At 39.0% G+C, this 27,693-nt stretch overlaps 1 protein-coding gene and 1 long non-coding RNA gene across 10 annotated transcripts in view; both read right to left on the bottom strand.

Annotated features, from left to right (window-relative positions):
- Positions 1 to 407: 407 nt before the first annotated feature.
- Positions 408 to 27,693, bottom strand: part of LOC100749896 (zeta-sarcoglycan) — a 222,582-nt gene continuing 195,296 nt past the window's right edge. For 8 of the 9 annotated variants that reach the window (XM_033318465.1, XM_033318473.1, XM_033318477.1 and 5 more), the window contains 4 exons: positions 25,960 to 26,233; positions 6,211 to 6,400; positions 4,688 to 4,880; positions 408 to 1,766 (listed from right to left, as the gene is read on the bottom strand). In XM_033318465.1, coding sequence (XP_033174356.1) covers positions 1,415 to 1,766; positions 4,688 to 4,880; positions 6,211 to 6,400; positions 25,960 to 26,233 — 1,009 coding nt within the window. In that variant the 3' untranslated portion in view covers positions 408 to 1,414. Of the gene's footprint in view, positions 1,767 to 4,687; positions 4,881 to 6,210; positions 6,401 to 25,959; positions 26,234 to 27,238; positions 27,426 to 27,693 lie in introns of those variants that run through there. The other variant, XM_024364497.2, reaches the window with a different exon arrangement.
- Positions 5,206 to 6,056, bottom strand: LOC117151160. Its single transcript, XR_004460872.1, has 2 exons — positions 5,680 to 6,056; positions 5,206 to 5,607 (listed from the first exon to the last, which is right to left on the bottom strand). It is a non-coding gene; the product is annotated as an uncharacterized LOC117151160 (long non-coding RNA).

The raw sequence follows: 27,693 nt of genomic DNA, 5'->3' as shown, positions 1-27,693 counted from the left end.
AGATGTTGGAGAGGTTAGCTCATAACTTCAAGATATTATTTATTTACTTACTTCTGCTCTAGGTTATAGTTAGATTCGATATAGAAGATCGTATGTTCTAAAAAAGTGATGAGATTCTGGCAGTCTGCAGGTTTCAATGAAATAGTGATAAAAATATTTTTGGGAGATGATGAATTATTATTATATATACGAATTCGTCGTTTTCAAGCGTAGATCCGAATATTTAGAGGAAAGATTATGGAGAAAATGTGTCTCACCGCTAACCTTGAATACTTTTACCTAAGATAATAGACGAAATCAATTAAAAAATTTTTCGTTTGAAAGGACAGAAGATAAAATTCTACGTACCTGTTGCCGCACAGAACGAAGTACCGCTCCTTGAGGGCGAGAAAAAATGCTTCATCGTGTTTAATAATAATAGTAACAATAACCACTTTATTGCCACATACATAAATAGATGGACATGGCCGATGTACAGCGTGCAAGCTGGATCACACAATCAGATCCTTTTACAGTGAACTACACTTGCGTCTCCCTTTAATCGCAAAACACGCTCCAAAATAAAGGTTCCTCTAATCGCGACGTGTCACTCTAATCGGCGTATCCGGAACCGGGCGAAAACACACAGATTTTTGCGCACACGCTAGAAACGATAGTTTTAACACGGCAAGATATATCTCTTCATACGTCTTTCTCTTTCTTTCTCATATGCATTTCCATCTCTCTCTCTCTCTCATTCTCTTCTTTTTAAACTTTCGTTCGATCGGGTTCAAAGGAACTGCAAATCGTTGCCTATCGACTGGTCACACGAACGTTATTTTGCGCAAAACAAACCAGCAAGGGAGAATTGGGCGGGGGAAAATGATTCGACCTAATGACAGGGCAGGGACAGACAGGAACGAGATGACGATTCGATTACCAGCCGCTGACTACCGATAATCCATTTCGTTAATATACAAGATATACATTCATTTCGTAGTAGCTTCGCTGTTTGTCGATCCACCGATCGGGAATTAGCACCGCCATTGGAAACACGGTTTCTAACAGTGTTCATTTGTTTTTCCCTTTTCATCTTTCGCGAGGCGCCAACGCTTTGTCCATAGGATCCAGCGGGATAAAACAGCGAAACGCGGACCTAAACGATGGGAACCAGCGTCCACGCGTCGTTCTAGAGCGGAAACATCAGCGAAAAGCGAAAGGCCTCGGGCGATCTCGGGACTTCGACTACCATGCACCGCAACCTCCATCAATTTCTACAACTTCCGCGCGACAAATTTCGATCACCATCTGCTCGTTCCGCTCGTCAATCTGATTACATCGCGTTTCATCGTAGGATCGATGTCTTCTCCATTGCGAGGATCCTTTATTTAGATTTTTTCAAACATCCAGTCGCGTCTAGTTTAATCGTTTAGTATTAGCAAATCGATTTGTCCGCTTGACACGTCCCTTCGGACCTAGCCAAAAAAAGTTTGCCGTTAGCACAGGCACATAACTGATAAATGGTCGTGTCTCTCTGACTTTGGTGAGAGGACGTCCTGGTGGAGTGCTGCTGTTGCTGCTGCTGTTCTCTCGAAGAGTGTGCTTGGTTAGGACTGGCTGTCTTCAAGCCTTTCATGAAGAGAGTCTTCGCGTCCAATTTGATGCCGCCGTGTACGCTTTGAAGTTTCAGATCCGTTAAACAGGAGGCTGAGATTTCATTCGCCCAGGATTCAATGACCACTCGCTGGGGAGCGCTGATCTTCAGGGATCTGGTTGCTGATTCCAGTCTGTTGACAGAGAATTTGTCAATAATTGTATAAAATTATTTATTATTGAGATTTAAGTTGACCGTTGGAATGTCACGTGAAATTGCGCTATTAGCATTGCATGTTTAAAGGTGCTATAACATTGAGTCGCTATGTTATCACAATTGATACTTCATCTTCAAATTCTATTACAATCTCTATTCAATATTTTACTATTTCTATTATTAACCCCTTAACCTACAACTACGGACATAGCCCGTAGTACGATGATCGGGCCAAATATGATATATAATATAATATATATTAGCTTGTTTACGTTTTCTGCTCAAAATTCTCGAACGTAAATCGTAGTTTAAGGGGTTGATATATCATTTTCTTCCACTATTTGTATTAGTAATATGAAATTGACGTCTGTTAATCAGATTTCTTCAATGCACCCTTAAACGAATAAGAATATTGGTCGACGAATATGAAATGTTGTTTGTCCAAAGTTTCAATTTAACGAATCCATGTTATCGTCTAATTTTATCCTTTTTGTAAATTACCAACTAAATTAAAGGAAAAGAAGGTTGCTTTAAATTTTGCTTGCTACAAATATAGAACGCAACGAAATGGAATTAATATGTATATATATAGAGAGAGACAGACAGACAGACAGAGAGAGCGAAAGAATCTCAAGTAGGAAATACAGTAGCATGTTGGAGAAGCTAAATACGATTGAAAACTTGTAATATCGCGCGACAAAATAATATGGCAACTAGTCGACTGCAACGTCAGACTCGCAATAATCGATCCTTCTTTCTAAGAAGTGGTAAAGCAGGGTCTTCGACCGTGTCTTTCTTCCAATACTGCCTTCTCCCTTGCGTCCCCTGCATCCCTCGTCATCGCCAACGACCTATTGCTTGCAGCCGAAGTATCTCGCTCGTTCGAATCCTCGGTATTTCATATCTGGCATAAATCCAATCCTATGAATATAATTTTCCGCGCGAGCAAAGTTTTATTGTAATCGTAAATCCGTCTGTAAATTGTTCGACACTATCAATAATCGCGGTATCAGTACGCCATCCGCTTCGTTCTTTCAAACCATCGCAATTTCCCATCTTATAATACGCTATCTTCTTCTATCTATCCGTGTTTCAAAACGAAACATCGTCGTTGACATTTAGCCGCCAAGTGGTTTAACGAATCGAGAAATTGATGTGGCTACTGAATATTTCTCTGTTAAATCAATTGAATATAATATAATGCAGATTTAAAGACTCGTAGCTACGACTGGCAATATTTTGAAGATTCCGAACGTTGAAGCAGGAAGAAGATTGAAGATTCGGAACAGAATTTGTGTCACGACTGTGGGAACGTTTCTTTAAAATATCTTTGTAGTTTCTGCGAACCATATGCTTGAAGATATTAACCTAGTTGAAAGGTTAAAGTTCTCCGGTATCTTCTTCTGCTGTGCATTATTATTTAACTACGAGCATATCATCCTTAATATTATTGCCATGTAGTATTATCAATTCGATAACGTTTGTAACTAATAAAATGCAGGCATTAACTTATCTCGTTTTTCATTTAATGTTATGCAATAATACAATGTTTTATTGCATTTGTTTGACATTATTGCTTCCTAAAATAAAATAAAATGTACTAGAGTAATATTTTACCAATATTAACACAATTTCTTCTAACAATAGCTTTTAAGAATTAAAAAAGCATGCAGGAGTCCTGTTCATTTTTATATGAATAAATAAAGATTTAAATGAATGAAAAATATACGAACGTTTGAATACGTAACAGTTTTTCATCGCGGATTTAGTTCTCATTGGTCGCAGCTGAGCGTTGGCAACAAGTTCGATCGTATTGTACACGAAACGATTAAATACTCAATGAGAGTAAGGTACGCAATCTTTGTCAATGAATCTTCCCATCAATTACACGATTCCAGACAGAACTGCTACCCTCTCGTTTGACCGACGCCATATATTTAACATGTTACCACGAAGTTTAATCCCACGGGAGTATGCGTCGTATTGAATGCAATTCGGTATGATTATTTATAGTCAGGGGACTACAAGAAAAGTTGGTTGGAATATCGAAACGCTATTTGTGTCTAGAATCCAGCATCCGGGATGATTATCGGAGAGATGCAGAAAGTCGACCCAAAATGTTACGCTGAGTTTGTTGAACCGGATCGAAGCCACTCTTAGATGTCCCCGAAATAAATATGGGACAAGACTATCTGCGAGAAATTATCGCGATCATTTACTTTAATGTAGCAATTGTAAATTGCTTTGATCGAGATTCGAGAAATCTTTAAACGAAATTCTCCTTTATTTTTAAATTATTGAATACGCTCTTTCGTATCTCAAATCTTGTATCCTCAAATCTTATATCTAGTGTTTCCTAACATAAGTTTCAAGTTTTGACTTAATTTTATAATAGCCAATTGACCTCAAAAATGATCAACGATTTATATTGAACTGAATAAGCAGAGAAAATTTTCGAGATGAAACTTTCTACAAAGATAATTACAATTAAATATTACTGCAACGATCTTCAAGAAACACTTTGCGATCTCTTTTAAAGGAGAATGTTAAGTATATCCGTAGTATTTCCTACATTTCTATGCGTCTATCAAGCTGTTTAACTCTCATATGTCCCTTATCTTAACAGACGTTTGACACGTTACGATAGATATAAAAGAAGTTTTGCCTATTGCAATATGTCTTGACTATTTTATTATCTGTAAAATAAAAGAACGTAGGAATTGAACTATTTATTCTTTTAGTATAGTGAGTCTCTATCGTTGTGTAAATTTTATATTAAACCAGAAACTAAATTAGGAAAGTAAAGTATGGATGAGAAATGATCATAAATCTTTTCTAGAATATTTATGCACACAAGCAAAGTATATTCGCTTATTGCAATTTCCGTTTTATGATTACCTGAGACCACGACCAGATTCCCCTCTGACGAGAGGCGTTTGAACACTGCCCTGGAAAACAGCACCCCCGTCGCCAGTCACCCTCAACATTTCTGCCCCCACCACCACCTGCTCCCTATCTGCTGAGAAGAGAACTCCTCCTCGAGGGTCGGTTATCCGGAAACCTCTCGACACGCAGTCCACGCGATCCTCGCCTGTAAAGTGGACAAAAAGACAGTCATCTGCCATTTCCCGTTTCACGATAAAAGGGAACGAGAGGTATAAAAAGAGAAACGAAGAAGTGGAAACTTCTTCAACGGGACAACGAGCTCGTTAGAAATCGAACCAGAGATCCAGGAATCACGTTTCGCTGAATGTTTAAAAGGGATAATGGAGTTTAAGTTTGCCATGGTATCCGTTAGTAATATGTAACGAATCTTCGTTTACATATTTATTGTACGTGTCCTGAATTTACGCGCAGATTTAAATCGTTATGCTGCAAAGAACGAGGAATTACTTCGAATCGTTTTGTTTCGCCGACCGAATACAAGCACTGACGTATTCATTTAAACGTTTAAACACCTGAAAAGAGAATACGTAATTGAATAAGAATTTTTCGAGGATTTTGTATGTTAGATGAAAGATATATCTTTCGTATTCCTTTGGGAGAATTAAACGAATTTTGTTATCTCAATTTTATTTCTATGCACGGGAATGTTTGAAATTCCGATCGTCATCGACATTAATACAGTGCACCGATGCCTTCAACGTGACGATTGTCACGCGATTTAATTCCATAGCTGTAAAACCGATGTGACTGCAAACGTTCGTGTCCATTAACGGGTACATCTCATTCCTGTTACCCCCGTTGTTATCGATATCCGATCCTTTTGTTTCTCGAATGGACGCAAGGCGAACATATCCGGTGGCATTAAAAAAATTCTGTAAGGAAGAATAAAATAAAACTAAATATTCGTTCATCTTGAAAGCGGACAGGATTTTGAGGACAATTACCGCGCGATCCTATAAATCCTTTGAAAATCCGAGTAATCCTATTTTTCCACAGGATATTCACGTTCTGTCTCTTCAAAGAGTTCCGAAGATTCTTTGTTACAATTTCAAAGCTCGGAGAGAACGTTTAATTTCGCGATCTATACTTTTAACAGTCTGATTAAATACTAATCATGAATTACTCTTCCGTTTCAAACATTTCACGATTCGAATTAACTCTGACCGCAATTTAAAATCGACTCGTTCCCCTCTATCGATTACGAATCGACCAACAACGTTCGATTACATTGAAATACAATGAGACAAGCGATTGCAAATCGAATATCTGTATCAATAGTTCGTTTCCACCGATCGAAACTGTAATTCAATATTTCGTTGGTTAATACCTTAACAATCATTCGTCGAAATGTGATGGAGAGACAAATTGGCTCGTTGACGAATTGAAACTATGCAACGAAAATATTTAATGAAAAGGTTCAACAAGAACGTCGAATAAAATCATTCAACAAAATATTTTGTCAACTATATTCTTACCAACGGTGAACCGAGCGAGCAATCGGCCATCGTGCGACCTGGCGGAAGCGGTGAAGTTGCTCCAGGACTCGAGCACCAGATTCTTTCCTCGTCTGGATCTCAGGCTGGAGGCCACCAGAGCATCCAATACGGCGGCCTGACCTCTAAGCTCGACCCCTCCGGGCACTACCTTCAGGGAGCCGATTCCCTCCTGAAAGAAGAGGAAATGACTGTCAGGAAATAAACGAGCCTCTCTGTCGTGGGGTTCTTTCTGGGTCGGCCGTTCACGATCGTCGAAGGAATATAGAAGCCGTAGGCCTCCTATGTTAAAATTCGCTTGCCTCACCCGATTCTAACTGCGCTTCCGTTTCTTTTCTTCTCTCTCGTCCTTCCTCCATTTCCTTCTTTCATCTTTCCCTCTCTCTTCCCCTACCTTTTCTCGTTCCTATTTTTTCTTATTTTTTTCACATTTCCATGGATCCATAACGGTCGGCAGATATATATTTTGATATAGTCTCACGCCATGATTCAACAGCACGAAAATTAAATACCATCGGGCCGACATTATTGCCGTTTCAGACGGTTGAATAATAAATGCGATGATGAGCTACGAGGCCTCACTCCTGCGAGTCACCACCCACAACCCTCCTGGTCTAACCCATTGTGAAGCCAGCGACTCGTTTGAAATATCTCTCGCATAATATTGGAACAGTGGCGAGGGCAGAATTTTATTTCGACCACCAACTCGGGGGTATATCGAGGGTGTCGCGCTAGCTTGTACCGTACTGTCGAGGGTATCGAGCGAAATATCGAGCTTGCTTGCTCGCTCGTGGCTTAAGAGGAGAAACTGCCACATGACGAACAGACGAACGTACTATAAAGCGGACACATTGCGTATATGTATATCCTGTTTCGTATTCGTCTCATAAACTTTGGATATTCTTCCGTTTACTCCAGGATATACGTTCTTCATCCTCGTCTCGTTCTTGCTGCATCTTCACGCAATTTTCACGAAAGACATTCAATTTCCCGTAACATTAATTGCGCTAGGAGATCGAACGCGCGCGTGTCTATAAACTTCTTTTGTTTATCGTTTTTCCGAAAGTATGTTCAGGGACCCGTCCATCGTGATCGACGATTCATTTTTACGTCGATCGTGAGAGGAACGTTCGCGGTAATTGCGTTCGAAGCGTCTAGACATGGGCATCTTGTCGTCTTCTCGAGAGAAGGGAGAAGAGAGGAGAGAGATTGCTCTCAAACTTGAAACGCCAGCCACGAAAAATTCGCTCCACCCCTTTCCGTCGTTTTACGTTCTAGCTTATATAGTACATATATCTAGATCGTCGTCTCTACATTGGTTTCCGATGATTAGCCACTCGATTGGAAGCAATCACCACGCGCTAGCCTGTTCCGCAGTTTCCACTTATTATAGCGACCGATCACTACGAAATGCGGCTACTAGTTGGGTAAACGCCAGTAAACTCGACCCAGCTGCTCCAAAGTCTCGCCGAATAATCGTGGCTTTGGGATTTTCTGGCTACAAAATGCGTTTCAGGGAACACGAGCGATCGAATTACCCGGTAGTCGATTAAGTTTCATCGATATTCGTGAATTCGGCCAAAAGGTAATAGTCTTAATTGTGGTTAAATAAGAATGGTATAAGTGTTTAAACGATTTGGCATTAATGTGAGTGGTACAAATATAGTAGTTGAGTAAAGATGAATTAGAAATGTTAACCGGGGAATCGAAATAGCAATGGTTCAAGCGATACGAGTGAAGATTTCCAACAGAAATTGACAACGTTTCTGGCTATTTGAACATATAATGGCATTTGAATTTTTAGCTCTAACTAACTTTAACTCTAACTAACTATACATATATTTAGAATAGATATTTAGAAGGAGAATGAGTGGTAAAAGGTTAGTGGAATATTTACTTCTTTTGACATTAAAAAACCGTTTCCTATTATTTTTTCTCACTCTTAAATACGTCATTTGCCACTTTAACCCCTCAATTTTAAAACGGAAAGAAAACGTAATTAATATTCGAATTCATTTGGCCTATGAACGATATTAAAATCCAGCGTAACTTTCTAAAAATATCCGGCGAGCAGTAACGTTGGTTTTAAGGCTAATTTCGTGCGATCGTTACTTTATACGAGCGTGTTCTACCTCTCAGGTAATTCTTGGACGCCTTCCTCAAAAAATTTCACTTCGGGCCAGCGGAAGGACTCGGCGTTAATTTTCGCAGCTAATTTCTAGCGCTCGGTACCCGTTAACTCTTTTTTCTTCTTTCGTTCATAAAACGAATTTCCTCAACCACAAAAGCAGAAACAACCTTCGCCATCCAATAATTAATTCTTCGTCTCGTCGCGTTTTAAAAAATGATCCCCACAAGCTGACTCTTTCATTGCTCTCGTTTTATATTTGCACGCTGCTTCAATTAAAAAGAAACAAAAAGAGAAAACCAGAGAACAATATTCGCTCGCAGAACGAATTGCTAATACACGAATATTATTGTCAGACATAATAGTGAGAAAATTGACGTTCGTTATGTTTCAAAATTTGCGTGTTTCAATCCAATTCTCTTTTACTAAGACGAAACTCGAATTAACTCTCAACAGCGTGACAAATTAAAAGGATCGTGGTCGTTATTAGAAGAAGAGGGCCGCGTTCCAGGTTCTCGGCAGTTCTGAGCTCGATCCTCGTTTAAATTCCCGCAGCCGGAAGTCGAGAGCAGCGGCGGCAGCGTACTGCCGAATGCGCATATACGCATAGCTGCGGCCGCAGCCTGGTGAGTTCCTTCTCCATCGTGGCGCCACTCGATTAGCCAAATCGTTCGGAAAACGATACGATCTCTTTGCTCTGTACTTAACCGTAACCGTAAACCCCAATGGCGTCGAGAGGGCCATAGCGGTGGCTGCCTTTTAGAATCGTCGTACGCTCAAAAGGCGAACCAACCGAATCGTTGGATGGCTGGAAAGTTAAAGGACAGACGTCGTTGAACTTTTCACTGCCTATCCTGCCATTCGGATCAAGACGCTACGAATTTTTGATCGACTGTTACCCCAAAGTGTCTTTCTTTCTATTTGCGTCATTTGATCGTCGAATTAGGGTCACACAGAAAAATGTCGTTCTTCTATTTATAAGGCTATTTCTATTTATTTATTCGGTTACTCGAATTGCTGTTGAATATGTAGATGACGATGTACAAATAGCAATTAATTTGTTATCAGAAGTTAATTGACACAGTCTCTTTCATCGAAGAAGTATTCCGGTATTCTTGTAGTCGGACAACTTGTTTTACTTGAGCGATAATGAATACGTCTGTATATTATTTAGATCGTTTATATACTTATTTTCGTACATTACATTACTTTACGCGTAAAACCTTCTCACTCGTGCCATTCTAATTCGATAACAGGGGCTCGTATATAATACGGCGTCGTTTATTTAAATCAACGAAAAATAATTCCTGTTTTTTAAATAGACGAAAAATGGTTTATCTGCCAATGATTTAAGGATATCAATCTCGTATTATTTTTAGGCGAATAAAATGACAAGATAATACAAACGTTCGATTTTGAAATGAAAGTGAATTTATCAGTAGTAGAACAGATATTCCGGTCGTCCTCTAAATCGAGACTCTCGACATCTACGCTATCGTTGGGAGCATCCACTACGAATCTCGTTTCTATTTGCGTTTCCCACACTAATCTCGACTAAATTCGATGTTTCGGAATGTTTTATTTAAAACGTGAGTTCTTGACAGCTCGAACTTGTACTCCGAATGTAACTATCAAAATTTCTATCTAGTTACATTTACTGGCTGAGGTAGGTACAGATCACGAGTTTTTAAATAATATATCGCTGTAACTCTACATCGGTTAAGGAAAGATCGGCTTAAAAACGTACAGCGAGGAACATGATAACGAGATAATTTTATACAATAAGAAATTCCACGTATTTACGCAGAACACTCTTAAAATTTGCAATGTAATAACGACTGAGAGTTGATGTCACTTGTTTGAAGGATTAAATGTCTTCTCTTTGAACGTGTTCGAGTGCACCTTGTTCCGAAGGTAAGTATTTTCTCTGTATCTATATCTTTATGTATCTGATTTCTCGTGTTTACGCGTTTTATCTTTCACTTTGTAGATGAAAGCTATCACGTAATTACACGCGTTTGTTCTTAAACTTTTACTCAAAGCACGCTCGTCCCGTAGTTATATCAAAGAGCAGTCGTTACAAAATGCAAAATTAATGACGATCCTTCGATGTTATCACGTGATATACAACGTGTATACACTAATGTATAATAACTACGTTTTAGTTCGATATTATGTATATCAAAAGGCATGATTTAATTCGAAAACTTTGCAACGAAAGCGTTATATCTTTGTAGAAGTAACATATTATTAAATGTTACTTGCACAGTTTCTTTCGATAACTTTTTGCCTATTCATTAATTTTTCTTGTGATTTCTTCTTTTTCTTATGAAAAATGTATTTCGTAAAAATACATAATACGAAATGGGATAAATCTTTTATTTGTTTTTCACTGAAATCATAAAGTCTTCTTTCATATCGGAAAACTCTTTTTATCGGCGATACCAGATTTTTCTCTTTAATTAACGCATTTGTCATTCAACTAAAAGCAAAGTTTGCTAGGTAATATTTTATAAATGTACATAATAAATAACTCTTTTCAAATTACATAGGATGTATACAATATAGAATAAAATAAAATACGCATTTATTTCTATATATACAGAACATAAAAATTTCAAAAAATGTTATAAATTATCCGAGCAATCCAATACATGATAAAATATAAAATGATATGAAACCTTCGATGTTTTCCCCGGGCAATGTAATTACAATTTTACTCGTACGAAATATAGTGTGCGGAAAGTCAACTTTCGTCCAATTAATCGATCCAGATAACAACAATATCTCGACTCAATGTGGCCCGAATTGTGGCCGAAAACCCATCCAATAATCACAGTTACGAAAATTAATCTAGCGACACGCGATCAGCCTGGTTCGCAACTTTCGTCCATTGCGCGCTAGCCGAGGGTGGGAGGGATGAAATTAGCTGGATTCGATTTCGGCATGAAATCAAATCAAATCGACTCGATCGCGATAGTCGTTCCGTTCTTTCCTCGGATGCTATCCGCGTTTCCAATTATTATAAAATTCTCCATTTTTTGTGATTTCGCTTTGTACGCGTATCATATTCTCGGTTAAAAGCAACTAATCAATTGAAACAAATGCTTCTAATTTTTTTTGGATCCGACGGTCAAGAAACTACTGATACAAATAGTTTGTCGTTTATGCTCAACGTTGCGTACCTATAAGCAACAGTGCTTTAAAATGTTAAGTATCAATTAATTAAATGATAGATATATGAATTTATTTTCTGCAAAAGCGATTCTAATTTTAATACGTTGTGTCTTTTTTTAATAAGGAAATCAGAAAAAATGTATTTCCGTTGGTAATAATTCAAGATAAAAGATGGTTCTACAGTCTGATAATAATTATCTAGCTAAAAATCATATGAGTCATATGAGTTAAAAATTGCCAGTACATGAATTTAATCACATATTTTAATTTTTCAGAACATCGAACGGCTAGTTTCGTTTTAATTAGTATAATTAATTAAGATATGCTCTGCTGCAATACGTTTTTATACTATACGATTTTGCATACTATAATGAATTTTTAATGAGAATAAATCTAGGATATTCTGCTTTATTCCCAGTCGGAATACGATGATTTGATAAAATATAATACATTTTTAATAACAACAAATATAGGACAATGTCTAACTAATTTACTCCAACTGTGAAATATAATAGAAACGATGCAAAAATTAAGTTGCCATACTGAAAAGAATTAAATCAAATAGCCACTTGACTTTCATTCAAAAACGAGAAAGGTTACAAACATAGGTAATAATATCAGAAGAGTAGTAGATCTTTTCTTTGTTCATATTTACCAGCCTGTTCAGCGATTTACGAATGTAAGATCATTTGAGAGATCACGCGACCAGCTGACCCAATATTTTCCCCCTGGCTAGCTGCTTCAGATTCTTAGGAGCTCCCATCGGACAAGGCGAGTGCTCACGAGGAGTGCCCCGAGCGGGACGTAATGAAATCCAAATAACACCCCTTGCACGTGTATATCATCATAACGACGCCCTCGGAACGCCGCGCTCCGAACGGCTGCTCGCCGTCCATAAATTAATACAAAGCGCGTTATTTACAGACTTTCGAACACCATTTTCACGGCTTCGCCAATTTAGTCGCTGGCCATTTTATTCTCATCGATCAATTTCCTTCGGTATTATTTAACTAATATTAACGTTCTGCTGCTATTCTATTTGTTCAAAATGTTTATTCTTTGAGAATCCATCATGCACAGAGTGTTCGCGTGAACTGTCGACACTATCTTCTATTACTGGTACGCAGTATGAAAAATATTGTTAGTAAAAATTAATCTGCCTTAAACGGACAACGTATTGGCAACGAATCTGTCGAGAACAGTTCTTCTTTTTCGTAAGAAAATGAATGTTATATTGTATTATAGCACTTGCTTTATATCCTTGTTGATGTGCATTCATATATTTGCTTTATTCCATCTTTAGCTTCGATTGTTAGATCCTTTAATACTTTTCTACTATCAAGAACCTGTTCTTCAATGTCACGTGGTCGTAAAGGTACACAGGTTACGTCTGGATACTGCTGTGTGTACTAAGTTCCATATTGTGAAGTTAATATGAATGTAAATCAGACACTATAATATTCTTTGAATTCGTGTCAATACCTTTCTTATGATATTACAAGAGAAATCGTATTCAATTTTACTGTGAAAAATATTGTTCTCAAAATGTTTCTCGTATCACTGTGTTATCCACTAATGCACGATAAATAAAATTGTTTCCATTTAACTAAATATTCATTTTCCATTTAACAAATCCACCCTCACAAAACATAAAACAGAACCTATCTATATCTTGACTAAATAAAAATTTCGAGGAACCCATGTGCGAACGAAATTAATTTTCCCATGCGAGTACCAGCGATTCTTCTCGTTAGCTCGTGACCCCCGACCGTGAAGAAATTTCACCGGTCTCTCCGTGTAGACAATCGACTGCGATAAAACAATCCCGTTGTGTTCTTGTCTAAATTTCCGGTCGTTCACTCTACATGTGGCATAACATTGGAATTAGTCGGTATTCGCATCGAGAGACGAAATGTTGAAGCGAGATGCAAAGCGAACGTGTTCGAGCGCACGCAATGCGCAAGCCCCTCTCCACGACTGATGGAGAAACGCTTTCCTTCACGTTCCTCTCGACAGCACCTACATATACGACACCTCCCCGTATAGGAAGTTTCAGAAAGTTGATGGCAAACTTTAGAAGTATGTATCCGTGAATAGAAGCGGAGGAATCTTAACCCTTCTGTTGCTGGCGACGCCACAATATCGTCTACTTATTCTGTTAATTTCGGCATGTCACGCTATACTCGCGTCGTGTCCTTTGCATCGCATTACGGGCTTCTTTACGATAAACCTATACAAAATATAAATTTCGTCCATTGATGCAGAAAAGTACGAAAATCATCCGTCATTTATTAGTACAGAAAAATACGAAAATCGCCCGGAACTTTTACACAAAAAGATATGGAAATCCTTGAATAACTCTAAAGATAGGTATTTATATTGCAGTCTAAATTTTTGTTAAACTTTTTATTAAATTTTCTACTTAAAAATATATTTGCCATAAATACCTTGTAATTTCTATACAAATTTCCACACTGATTTCAGGCTTTACCAATAGAATCATGACAATCATGTCATTATAGTGCTAGCGGAATTCCAAAATACTTTACGTAACACACACAATACGGACACGAAAGTTTCCTACGATAAGCGATCGAATACTTTCCTCTCCGTTAGTTTCCACAAGCGCTTCGACATCTTTCCTCACGGAATTATTGTTTAAGCAATATGGAAGAACTGTGAGCAATCTTTAGATGAGTATTGCGTAATCACCAAGTTCGGTTCTATGTTCCTGAAACACCTTGTACACTTGTCCGCACGCGCGCTTAAACCGCACGTAATTATACATATGCAGGTGGTACGTACACCACGTTAATGCACCTCACGTAATTATCCCGAGCTGGACAGGAGTCGTCTAACTTTTGCCGCGAGTAATCCGACTGGTAGTCCTGTCAGCACCCTCTACGTGGCGAACCGCTCGCCCCTCAACGCCGAAGACCAGCCAGACCACACCCCCACCCCTGCAGTTACATCGTCGTGGCGACATTGCAATTTCATGTTATTTTACGTTGTGCACGGCGCAAGGATTAAATCGCGGAGTGTACTGATGGCGGATGGTCTCGCTATCCGGCTAGGATTTACCAACGTCCGGTATGATTTCGTAGTTGAAACGCGGCAATACAGTTCGCTGCCAGCGTTGATACATCGCCGACCGGGATTAGTTCGTTTCATTTCGTTTTCGTTTCGTTTCTAGTTGCTGTGCGATGAGGAGAAGAAGAACGAAGGGATGACGGTGAAGCTTTCTGGATGGGGAGGTATGAAACAGCGTTAAGCATAGGTGACTCAAGTAACGACAGAGGAGGAAGAATTTGAGGAATTGTAGATTTAGTCCGAACAATTGCTTTCCGATGGATATGGAGTTACAAGGTCATGAAAGAACATGGAGAAATTTATGGCTCGATTAAACGAAATGCTACGTCCTGTTCTTAAAAAGTTGTTTAAAACATTAACATTAAAAGAATAATAGGACATTAATCGGATATTAAAAGAAATTAAGGCAACTATTCTAGATGGCTTAATTTAAGTTGAGTCTTAAGAGTAATGTTTAATTTGATTTAGTTGATATATTATAATCACCCTATTTATCTATTCTGGCTATTAAAGAATCTTTTTAGGATCTCTTAGAAATTTAAAGAAATTCATTGTCGAAAAGTTTCTCAAAAAGTCGTTGATAGAAGCAGTGCGTATGCTACAAACTTTCCGGACACTCTAAAGAAAGTCTTTGTCGATACTGGCTTTGTAGAGTGTATTAGCGTAGTTATCAAGCGATTATTGAAAGATGGACAGCAAACGAAAGTAACGTTTGATCAGAGGGAACAGGTGATTTTTATAGCGATATTGATTATATTTATGCTCTTTTATTTATTTTAATACTGCACTGGATAAATATTCCAGTCAACTGCCAATTTGTTTCATATTCTATGGATATTTGGAGAAGATGGATGACTTGTATCAATTATGTGCAAATCTCTCTCACGGCACGCTTAATGTTCCTCTTACTCCTTCACTGGGTCATATGGAAAACTAGAGCGTGCTGTTCTCCCTGCAACTCACTCCTCTGCTTATAATAATTTAACAATCCTTCTTTGTAATATAAATCCATCACAAGTTACCTTTAATTATGTTATATCCTATTCATTCTTCGATGATTATGCACCATTATATCGCTCGTTAAGCGGAAAGCTTTGCAAATAAGATAATCGATAAGAAGACGGCTTTAAAAGTATCAAGAGAAAAAAGATCATCGGTCCGTGAATCAAAGAATAATGACGGGCGACTTCCAACGGGTCACATCGTGGTTAATATTCGAATCGATTCGCTGCCAAATGTAACGGATCGAAATGGGTGTAATTATCATTACCGCCGGCAGCGAATGAATTGTTAATCCGCTGATAATTCAATCGTGGTATTTACCGGGTGAAACTCAACGAGCATTGACACTCGTTTTATCTAATGCTTCGATCCCTTTTGCGCATGGTATATGTGGCAGCCCGTGAATGTGTGTGCACGGGTCGGACAATAGCCTATGAAAGATACCTCGAAGAAATGGTGATGCTCTATAATGAGCGGTCCTCGTGCACATCATTTTCTTAAGATAACGAGAGAAGTGGTAACAGATACCGTGCGTATCATGGTTCATCGTTTTTCGTTTCTATTTATACCTATACATCTATGTACGTATAGTTAATAATTAAATATCTAGTGCATACATGTATAATACAATTATATATATATATATATATATTTCGTACACATCTTTTGCATTAATAGGAACAATTCTTTATATAATTTACAAAGAAGATGCTAGGAGACGGGACGCCCCAAGGGCATCATTAACGTCGGTACAGTCTCGTTCAGTCCTGGCATCCTCCTTTATAATACTCCGAGCCTTTTCCAGGTGTCTCGTTTTCCCCTTCGTCTCGGCCTCTTCGGTTTCCGTCGCTGGCCTTGCCACTTTCTTCTTCCTCGATATAATCATTTATTGTATTCTTCGTTCTCTAATTAATCTCTGCCTCGAAGGGGAACTACTCTATCCAATGCAGCGAAAGACACAGCGAGATACCTTTCGGCGACCCGGTTACTCTTCTCCCTCTTGCTCTCTCTGTTTTTCTATCTACGTATCGTACGACGTTCTGCTTTCTTCTATCCTTCTTCATCTTCCCACCTCAATAGCTCTTTTATTTCTGCATTTTCTTTTTGTTTTGTTTTGCGCGTAGTCACGGGGATTAAAAACGAGGCAACGTGAAAAAAAGGAAGGGAGAAAATAACGAGAAATACAAAAAAAAAAAAAAAAGAAAGGAGAGAGCATAGAAGAAATAGAAGGAGAGGGGAGTATGGTAGGCTTTGAACGAGTGGTAAACGAGGCGACACGAATACGCGGAAAAGCGCGAAAAGTCTGGTGAATGAACACCACGCATCAGCCAGGCCACGGTTTTGAAACTTTGTCTCGGGAAACCGTGTTGTTTATAGTTTTTAATAACCCAACTTTTCGCTCGTCCCGTTGCCTTTGATCACGCGTAAGTACACCACTGCAGCGGTAATTACTTTATTTCGGACCAAGCTGATAAATTCCTTTGCGATGCGTTTCACGACGCACTGTGGCGACGCTTTTAATGTACGCAGTCACAACGATACTAATAGGAATAGAAGAAGACCGACGAATATCCTTTTCATTTTTCGGTGTATATATCCTAGACTCTGCGTTCGATAACAACAGCACAAATTGCTTTTTGTGCTCTGTAAAAACTTTCGGATTTCACGAAAAATCTTTCTTACCAACATCGAGTTCGAAATTTAGTATCATCTCCTCTTTTAATTTAAAAATGCATTCGCCTTTTTATCGGATAACTGTACTACTTAATCGAGACATTCCATTTACATACAGATATTGTTTTTCCATGATATTTTCCAAAATATTTCACGAGCGTAAACTTATTATGCCTGTTTCCGTTAGTGAAGTCGCTTGACTTTCAGTAATTTGAAACACTTTACTAATGTGAATTTGTTGTTGTACCTGACTTGCTGAGTTTCAAATGAGTTAAAAGCGAAGTTCTTCCAACCATTCTTCGACTCAAAAACAAAAACCACAGTTACTGGGTAATGTAGTATTCTTTCCAGTGTTGCAGAAATATATTGGTTGCTTGGACTAAATCAACTCTTCGTACATTTTCTGTTTAGTCATGTTTCGTGCACATAATATTTTTGGATACGCAACCTTTTTCTTCTCATTATGTACCCGCTTGAAGTCGTATTACTTGAACTCAAATGGTTTGACTACAAATAACTTGATTAATTTGTACAATACCTTGAAGTTTAATATAGAAATTACATTTCTCATCCTCAATAATATCCTTTTATCTGCTCCTCCTTTTTTTCTATAAAATGTATTTCCAACCAAAAGAAGAGATCGCGCTCCACACCATGGAAATTCACACGAAATATTGTGAGGATCATCGAAAACCAGGGGTGAAAACGTTGGTGGTACGAAAGGTGATCGTCGTAAAATGGAAGAAAAAATCGTACGTTTCTCCGCGGTTGAAATCCCTGGGAACGATAAACTCGTCCGCCCGTTGTTCGATCCAGTTTCACTGGCCAACAACTATGGTACCGGTGTACGTTCAAAATTCATGGCGCCGTGCCCGGTATACTGTACTTGCACTTGCTAGCTTGGCCGCTGTAATAGATATCCTTTAATACTAACGCACCCGCTTATATGCAATGTATATACAGGGTGACCCGGCCATTTCTCACGCATTTATTGGCCGGCAGGGCAACTTTTCCAATGAATCAATATCGACCGCTTCGTCCGTTGTCCTTCGTCGTTACGTTTCGTTGTTCGACAAGTTGGCCACAGTTTATGCAAGATTCATCCACCGTGAGCCAACGACCGGTAAAATGTAAAATTTTAGAAGTATCCGTTTCGCCAAATTTTCTATGTCGATGGTCTTCGTTGTTAACATTCTATGCTTCGCTCTCACGTGCAAAATTCGTGCGAATTTGAATATTTGAAATTTGTACACGACAGCTGAAGAGAAACGAGAATTTGTGCTTCCTATGATTCGTTCGTTGATAAATTTTCAATAACGAATTCCGTCCGTGAGAATTCATTTCATGAATTTTTGAGAATTTCGAATATCGATCTCTTGACAGGACAAAGACTCATCAAGATGATTTCTGTTTGGACGTTAACCGCTTATATTTTTATAAACCATCAACCGATTTCCCGGTGAATACAATGGCTATTATTTCGTTGATTAAATCAATAGATATGAGGTCGTGTAAAAGTGGATCCGACTTTATTGCACGTACCGGATAGAATTTTGTCCGGCGGGCCAGCGTGTAACGGTCATATTTCTCCGAGCCAACGCGTACAAATTTTCATCATTTATTTAGCCCGCGGAAACTGTTTTCGAATTTTTATCGGCACCCTTGCTATTAACCTCTTTCCCTCCCCCATTTATCGATTCGTCGCCTGGTTACGCGGCGTATAATTGGATACTGGATGGAAAAATATGGGAAAAAGGACCGTGGTACGAGTTGCTGATTATGTAATGAAATCATTTTATGGGTTTACAACACTTTATGAAAAATTCTAAATTTTCGTATTTTACATATTTCCATTTGCTATTTTAAGCTCTCTTGCATATAATATTTTACGAATTTTAAGGTGCAAATTACTACCGGTTAAAAGTCTTTATAACTATTTGTATCTTTTTTTTTTTGTTATTCTGTTGAAAAAAAAAGTTCGAGTTCAAAAAGCATAAAACCGAAAACCTATATCGCTATTTTAGCTCTGCAGCCGCGAAAAGCATCGAGAATCGCGTTCCGCACAATCTGTTAATTTCGGCGGGCTACGCTGTTTGTAAATTATAAGTTATTGTAATAAACAGAAATATTTCCTTTTCCTCCACTTTTTCTGATTTTCTTTTACGTTATACGAAAAGTGCCCTAATGATCAGCTTGTACGATATATAAATTCCATCTGCGGTTTTGTACAGAAACATATGAAAGTCTGCCGCAGTTGCAATATCAAGAAATTAATATACAGCTACGATAAGAGCCATAGTTAGAAAGCTTCGAATGACCAACTTATTACATAACGAAGCAACGGAAGAAAGAGCTCGAGAGCGGATACGTCGGTATATCGCGACACAGGATTCACCTTGACCCTCGAGTGTAACGTGGCTGTAGTGCCCCTGATGCAATATAAGAGGGAGCCGTATACAGGTGAACTCCATATGGATATACGAGAGTTATAGAGGTCGATTTCGTAGGCGATATTACGGAAGAGGCATGGGAGCGTTTGCTTCGCTACCGACCTGTATACGTAAAGCCGTTAGTGGCAATATAGTATCTGTATACGGTGCCAGCCAACATAACGTTTCGAGGTGATATTATATATTGTTCGTAATCGAAGATCTCGTAAGACCTTTCGATCCGACCGGAGATATTGGAAGCGTTGCTAGTTATGAATTTCCTTCTTACCGAGCCAACTTTACGACGGAGTTCGCGCACTAAATTCTGTTTCTCGAGCGACGCGAACATCCGCGATGTAAGCGAACGAAATTTTACGACTGAATTGGGGTGAACGGAGCCAGTGGGACGTAGAAGGGAGAGTGGGTTAAGTTCGGATGGGTCGAATACAAAAGCGAGGATAGTCTCGATAAAGTTGAACCATCGAATTATTAGATTACCGGAAAGCCAAGGAAGAAGAATATGCGGGATCGAAGAAAATATTCGTAGCTGCTGCCTGGCTCGATACCATTCCTGGAAATATCTAACTGTCGAACCGGGTAATTGATTTGCGATTCAATCAATCAACAATTATCCTCCCTGCTCGATGTGTTTTTGAATATTTATGGTGAATGAGATATTGGATATTGATAATTAAATTTTCATAGGAAATAGTTCAATTTTTAGTAATATTGACAGGAACACCGGCTTGCTATTGTATATGTAATTTTCTCTATAAATCACTGGACACTTGCTAACTTCAACCCCGTAAGCCGATAATTATTCATGGACAAACTAGTAACTCTGGAGATAATTAATTTGGGAATTCAGTAAGTTTTGTGGTAACTGCTTTGAAATTATATAGAAAAAAACTAGTAATAGGTAATCTAAATAATTGCATTTATTCCTGTTATAAGTCTGCGAAAATAAATATTGAAATTCGACAGCATTTAAGCGAAAAAGCGTTAGGATTAACAAAAATATATTCATTGTATCGATTAAAAATTTTCATTTCTGACATTTACATTATTTATCATTTGAACGTTCCAATTTGAATAATTTTGTAATCAATATTATTCAAACTTACGGGAACGAACGACATTTCTTTGAAAATAGCATTCTGATCATTCCTCCGCATTGTTCATGTGTATTTGTATGTATGAAACGAAATTATCCCTAAAAGGCATAATTTATTCTTGGAATCTTCGATGAAATACACCAGAAACGGTTCGCTCGTCGATTATCCAACTTCTTAATCGAGAAGAACGACTTAATTTCCCGAAGACGTTGCCGCGAACAGGATCGAGCAAAGCCAGATGGTTTCGTGATGCTTGGGTAAAAAGGTTTTTCGCAAAACCAGGAGTTCCGCACTCGCTCATCAAATATGAAAAAGCGGAAAAGAATGGTGGATAAGACTGGTAGAAAAAGGGGTGAAAGGACAGGGTATAAAATATTTCCTGGCTCGCGAGTGTATCGCGTTTTCGCTCGTATACGTCGGCTAACACACAAGGCTAAAGTATTTTTGCTATGGATATGAAGTTCGCGCGTCTCGGGAAATTTCAGATCCAGCACGATCCACGATTCCCACTGTCGCTGATAACGATGCGATTTTTATAAACGGACTCGCTTTCGTGAACACGGACTCGTTCCATTTCACGCTTCAAGGATGACACCGTTTGCATTTTATCGTTCCGCGTTGTTCTTCCCGGGGAGTTGAGTGTTTCATTGTGCCTTTGGATTAGAAATTTATTGTTCGTTTCTATTTAGAATCTATGGATTAATTTTGAAAGCAGGAATTACAGTCATTCGTTGGTTTTCCATCTGTTAAGAATTGTTTACTAGATCACGCAAGTTACTACGATTCATACGATTTTCTAAACTTCAATCCATCTTAACAATGTTTAGAATGTTTATGAAAATGATTCGAAAATAATTTACAGAGTGTCTTTATTCTCTCCGAATGTTTCTATATTTCTAATAACTTTTACTCTTCCCGAATTTGAACAGATACAAAAGAATCGACCGAATATCTTATTTACTCGCAGCAGTCAATGACGAAATCTAAATATTCTCATGATAAATTTCCTTAAAATTTAATATAACCAGTTTATATGAAATTTCTGCTTCGTTAACGCGCGTCATAGGACAAGATTGAAATTATAGACCTGGCAAATTCAAACCTCGGAGAAAGATTTCATACGCGCGGAGCTGATAATCAAACGTTCAATATTGCGGATGAACGATTGGTGGCGATGGTTAAAATCGAAAGCTCGAAAAATGCCTTACGCCCTTCGTAAATCGTCCATCACGGGGTCGAATCCATCGACAAGCCAGACGAGGCCAAGCAGCTCGTTCTTCTCTCCTACCTGAACCTTGTCGATTAAGGTAAAGACGATGGAGAAATCCCTTTCTATATCCCTGTTCGAGTACGCTACACCATCTCAGACTCCTCTACCCTTCACCGCCTATATATCCGCCATTATCGAATTTATTTGAAATCGAAAGGAGCCACCGCGATCAGGCGCAACGATCCCTCGATAGGGGCTAAACTCGCTGGAAATTGAGTATCAATCCGTAAGTAAGGAGTCTGTGAGCAAGCAAGGATACCCCGTGGGAAATGTAAGCCTCCGCTACTTCTTCTTTCCCACCTTCGTGTTCGTTCGTTCGTTCTCGCGCAAGGCTATCCTGAGAGTCCGCTATCTTTACTTGCACCGATTTCGTCTACGCCTCTCCTATTCCATTTCTCTTTCCTTTTCTCGCCTTTACCCTGTTGCATCGTCGACATCTCTTCTACCACTACAATCTCACGTATACGTCCCCTTGTTTCTCGAAGCGTGTTCTTTGCCGCCGGTGATGCTGTTCCCCGAACGATTCACCTTGACGCGGCGTGAGTAATGTGTGTCGCTTTTCCGTTCGCGAGTCGTAAATAAATCGGACATTCGTGATCGCCGTTATTGTGGGAAGAAAAATCATCCGTTCATGCTACCAAACGTGGATATTCTTTTTTAATAAGCCTGGTGCTTCGAGAATCTGATGGATAGATATTGGCGTAAAGAGTGAGAAGAGTTCGATTAAACGCGGAAGCGAAATTCGAGATAATCAGAGAACGAATAGAGATCGTGAGAGAAAAGTTACATGTTTGAATATTAATAATTCTAGTACTATATTTAACGAGTATTTGATAGTAACTATTTTTTCCGATACGATAGCGAAGCTATTTGATCAGAGAATGAGACATAATTAGAGATAGGTTTTACATTTATAACCCTCTGCAGTCCGAGTTACATTCAACATCTTATCATGACTTACTTATCTTCGATGTGTTAAATTCGAAAACTGTATTTTGGTTACTAGATTAAGCTTTTAGTGGAAGAAGTAAAACGAAATACAGCGTCTACTTCAGTTCAATATTATTAGATTACAAAGAGTTAAAAATTGACAACTCTTATCTTATGACAACTTATCTCGACACTTCAGGAATTCCATGGAATTCTTAATCCGATCTAATCGTCACTTCGTAACATTCAGCGATACCCGGACGTTTTACGAAAAATCGGGTTGACTCATCGGTGGATCGTATAAATTCGACGATGGAGAGCGTTAATTACGCGGTCTCTGTCGAACTATGGTTCGCAACGCTTGCACGCGGCCACCATAAATCCGTAGCGGTGGTCAGCCGAAAGGTTACACCGTCCTCCGCGATATTACTCAACGCCATTAAATATCGCGTTTCGCGCGGCAGGATTTCGGCAATAACGATAATGAAACAACGGGAACAAGCAGCATGAGTGTTTTTTCTAACGATCGCGAGCTCGTTTCGACGAGCTTGTTATCAGGCTCGCAGCTCGTAACGAGCGCCTCTCATCCCCTGGCTTTCGGAGGCCACCACCAAGGGGCTCGGTTAATTATAAACCGGGAATTAACCGGCCCACGTAAAGAAGTGGCAAGTGCAAACGACGATTTCCGCGATACCGGGCGCGATACAACGATTCCGGTAATTACGGCGAATTATATTAACCAGCTTGCTGCCCTTCCCCCTTTGTTTCGCGTCTCTGTTCGCGTGGCGTTAGGAGCGAATCTTATCTGTGTTGGTAACCGGTTGTATAGATTGCACCGGAGGCCTGTTGTACCAGCGGCGAAACTCGCCTGAAACTAATTTCCAACGACGTGACAGGAATTGATTTTATTAGGAGTGTGTGTTATATCACGTTACAGAGAAATGTTCAGACAAAGTTTTAGGATGTAGCGAGTCCATTTTGAAAGATATAGCTGGTTGAATATTGGCGAGGGAATTGGCGATTGGGCGTATGCAATAGAGTGCGTGGTAAGATCAACGAAAAGGACGAGGATAGCGTGGATGGTTTCTTTCGTCAGCGGGAATCAGTAGATCGAGACGTAAGCGATCAGACACGGAATCAGAATGTTGCATTCGCTCTTCGAGAAGCGTTTGATTTGATTCTGTAACGTTAAATGATCTGTAATGTTGAAAAGAATTTTATGCGTGTTTAGCATGTTGATTACCGTGAGATATGAAAATTCGAGGTTCTCGTGTTCATTAGATTTGAATTCTTTCGATATTACATTAGCGATATAAACTACTAGATGTAGTATAAAACGCATAAACGACTTTATTTCTTTACTAACGACGTATTATATCGAAACAGACGGTATTCCTTTTTGAGAAAATGCACAAAATTTGTCAGGTAATTAGCGTGTTAATGCGTTCAAGAGAAATCTGCAAAAAAAAAAGAGAGAGAAAAAAATATATACGAAAGAAGAGGCGGAGAATAATTTTTCAATTCGTTTTCTCTAAACACACAAAACGAAAGCCGCTGCAGAGCTTAAACTATCTGGAGCTTGATAAACGTCCGACATGACAGATGATTCGATTCGTCTTCTTATCAGCCATAACGGGCTCGAGTCAACAATATATCACCCCATTCAAAAACCATCCGACGATATTAAAATCTCGAGCCTCTCCATCACGTTGGCCCAACCCACCGGCGTCTGAACAAACCGTTCCAACTCTACTTGACGATCTAATCGGAATCACTGGAGGCGATCGCAGTAGAATGGCACTCTATAAGTGCAACAAGCGACGCGAGGCAGAGCGTATTTGCATCGATTAGGAAACAAGGATAGCAGATGAGAGAGGATGATCTCGCTGAAGCGCGGCGAATCGCGCTTCATTACCAAATAAAAGCCGCTTACCCGCGGATTTCCACCGATGATGGTTGCAAGCCGTTTTGCATATCCAAAGGTGTCAGTGTTCTATTCGTGTTTCCCAACACGAATTCGTTCCGTTTTCTCGTTTCAGCTCGGCGAATATCAAAGTCAGGGATCGTGGCAGTATCTCGCGACGAAATAACGTGAATAGACGCACGTTGCGCTTGAAATGCAACAGCGAAATGTCAGGCGAATTCGGCCGAGCGAAAATGACCAGAGAGGTGCTTCATAAAGAAATTCAACGCGCGATTCCGGAAATAATTTCGACGTGGGAAAAAAGCAAGATCCGTCGGGAATATTAATTCTTCTTTGTGTAGACCGGTCGAGCAGGAATTTGAATTTCTGAAAGGACAGCTTATTACCAAGGTATGCTTTATCAATGATGAGTAGAAGAATGTATGAGGGTATTTCTGTGTAAACATGGTGACCTTTTTCTGAGTTATATGGGTAAGTATATATCGGAGAATCGAACTCGTGGAAGTTTTCTTGTTTCGATCTATTTACCATTTAAACGATATATGTAATTGTAGGACAAAGATTTCAAATTTCCAATTCTTTCTTTCCTGGTTTATTTGATAGCCACAAAAACACTTGCCCATAATTTTTCTATATATTACACGAGAAGTAAAGAAATGTTTAGGAATGAAAAAAAATGTATTTGCAGTTCTGAGATTAATTTTTAACGTTGTTGCAATTCTAAAACTGTGAACATACGACTGCGGTAATTGGAAGGAGTCGGTTAGACGAACGGATGAACCCAGAACTATTATTTCCGATTTTTAAATAATAACGAACGTGATTAAAAATACAAAAATGAATATCAAGAATTTATGAATCTAAATCAAAAAATTATTATTGGGAGTAACTATACTACAATGACCATAGCACGAAGATTATAATCTATTAAGAGATCTTATGAGTTAATCGGAAAACAAATTCATAGAACATGTTTAATATCACAAACTTACGGAACTGAATCCCATGACCTTAAGCAGCCACACGGTGAGCGCCAGGTTCAGGATCACGATGACCATCAAAGTGAGCACCAGAGAGTACAAACACCTTTTCCTCCATCCATAAACACCTAACCTGAATCCACCTTTACATGACGCGGTGCCGGAAGTGCGGTCCTCGAGAATCGGAGGTGTCGTCCTTGATGATGGCCCTGCCGACTGTCGCACGTTTCGACCTCCGGTCGACGTGCACGGCTCGTCCGACCAGCCTGACTGCCCTCGAGACATTCTGAAATCACAAACGAGTCAACTGAAACATCTGTCCTCTCTCGTTGTACGAGTTCTCATGCGATAAACACGCTAAACACGCGTCATCGTAAACATTAATGTTCTCTTTGTCCAACTTTAGGAAACTGACGAAGTTTAAACCGTCCTTCGTACTTTTAGTTAATCGTCCTTAAATGAGTAAGATTGCAACGAAACACGCTTTACTATACGAATTGTATTTATTATATGCGAGTAGGAAATTTAATTTATAAATTTTCTACAAGTTGTTGTAAACTATAAACTCAACTGCCCCCTAACTAGGAACTTCTATGAGAAGTTAATAAAGCTGCATTAAATTTAATAGAAGAAGTAGTAGAAAGAAGTTAATAAAGAATTAGAAGCTGATGAAGATATCTTAATTTCAGTTAGTTTTATTCTTTACAAATGTGAATGTGATATGATTTATGTTTGATAAAAACTAAACGACATGTAAAAGAATATGGGATAAATAAAAAATAAATAAAAATATTATTATGTTTAAGGAATTGTTGATTGAAAGTTAGTAGAATCACGTTGATAGATGTAGAGTGTGTGTTGAAGTCACAGAAGGGGACAAGAACAGCGTATGCTATTTCTGGTAATCGTCAGTAGAGCGAGACGTCAATGGTCAGGCGGAAGCGTCTTCTATTATATTAGAAGTGTTTGATGATTTTTCTCTTATACTCGTGGCTGCTATGAAAGACTTAGTGATCCCAAATTTTTACTACTTATTAAACAAATATTTATGTAGTAACTCTAACGTCGCAAAACTAAAGACAGTTCTTCTCAGTCGAGCAATGCTTAAATTAAATTTTCCCCTTCTTATCTTTAAATTTCAGAAAACTTGGTACGTATTTCAAGCAACAGATGGCAAGAGACTCCTAAACGATAACGCATAAAAAAGTTGCAGTTGCATAGAAAAAACAAAGAAAAAGGACGAACGAAGCCTTAGAGCATAATTGCCAGCGATTAATAAGGCTGTAATTACCAGGCCATTTTTTCCCGATGATTTATCAACGATTTATGTCTCGTCCTCGCACACCGGGTGCAGAAAATTGGTCGTGGATGGGGAGAGGAACAGAACCGTGAGAAGACTGATCTCCGGTTCTTACTTCTTGAAACACGAGCCTTCCTTCATACGTGCCCTGCGTCCAAACATCCCACCCATTCCCACACAGTCCATTTTGCACCGAACCAGCACTGAAAACACGCTATCCCTTTTTCTTTTTTCCCTGAACGCGATACGATGTTGGTAACAGGCAACGGAATCAGATTTTTGTCCACGAGTAAGAAAGATCAATCATACGAAGCATCAGTGAAGAAGCCGCTGAATCCGAAATTAGCGTGGCAAATAGGGGACCGTAAAACCGCGTACAAAATGGTGTGGTGGAGAACCAGAGGATTATCAAATGGCAGATAATTAACGGCGGTAGAGGCGTGCGC

The sequence above is a fragment of the Bombus impatiens genome, unplaced genomic scaffold (assembly GCF_000188095.3).
Source record: "Bombus impatiens unplaced genomic scaffold, BIMP_2.2 scf_0017, whole genome shotgun sequence".
NCBI classification, from domain to species: domain Eukaryota; kingdom Metazoa; phylum Arthropoda; class Insecta; order Hymenoptera; family Apidae; genus Bombus; species Bombus impatiens.
The sequence above is the reverse complement of the archived record's forward strand: the minus strand, read 5'-3'. Positions and strand labels throughout refer to the sequence as shown.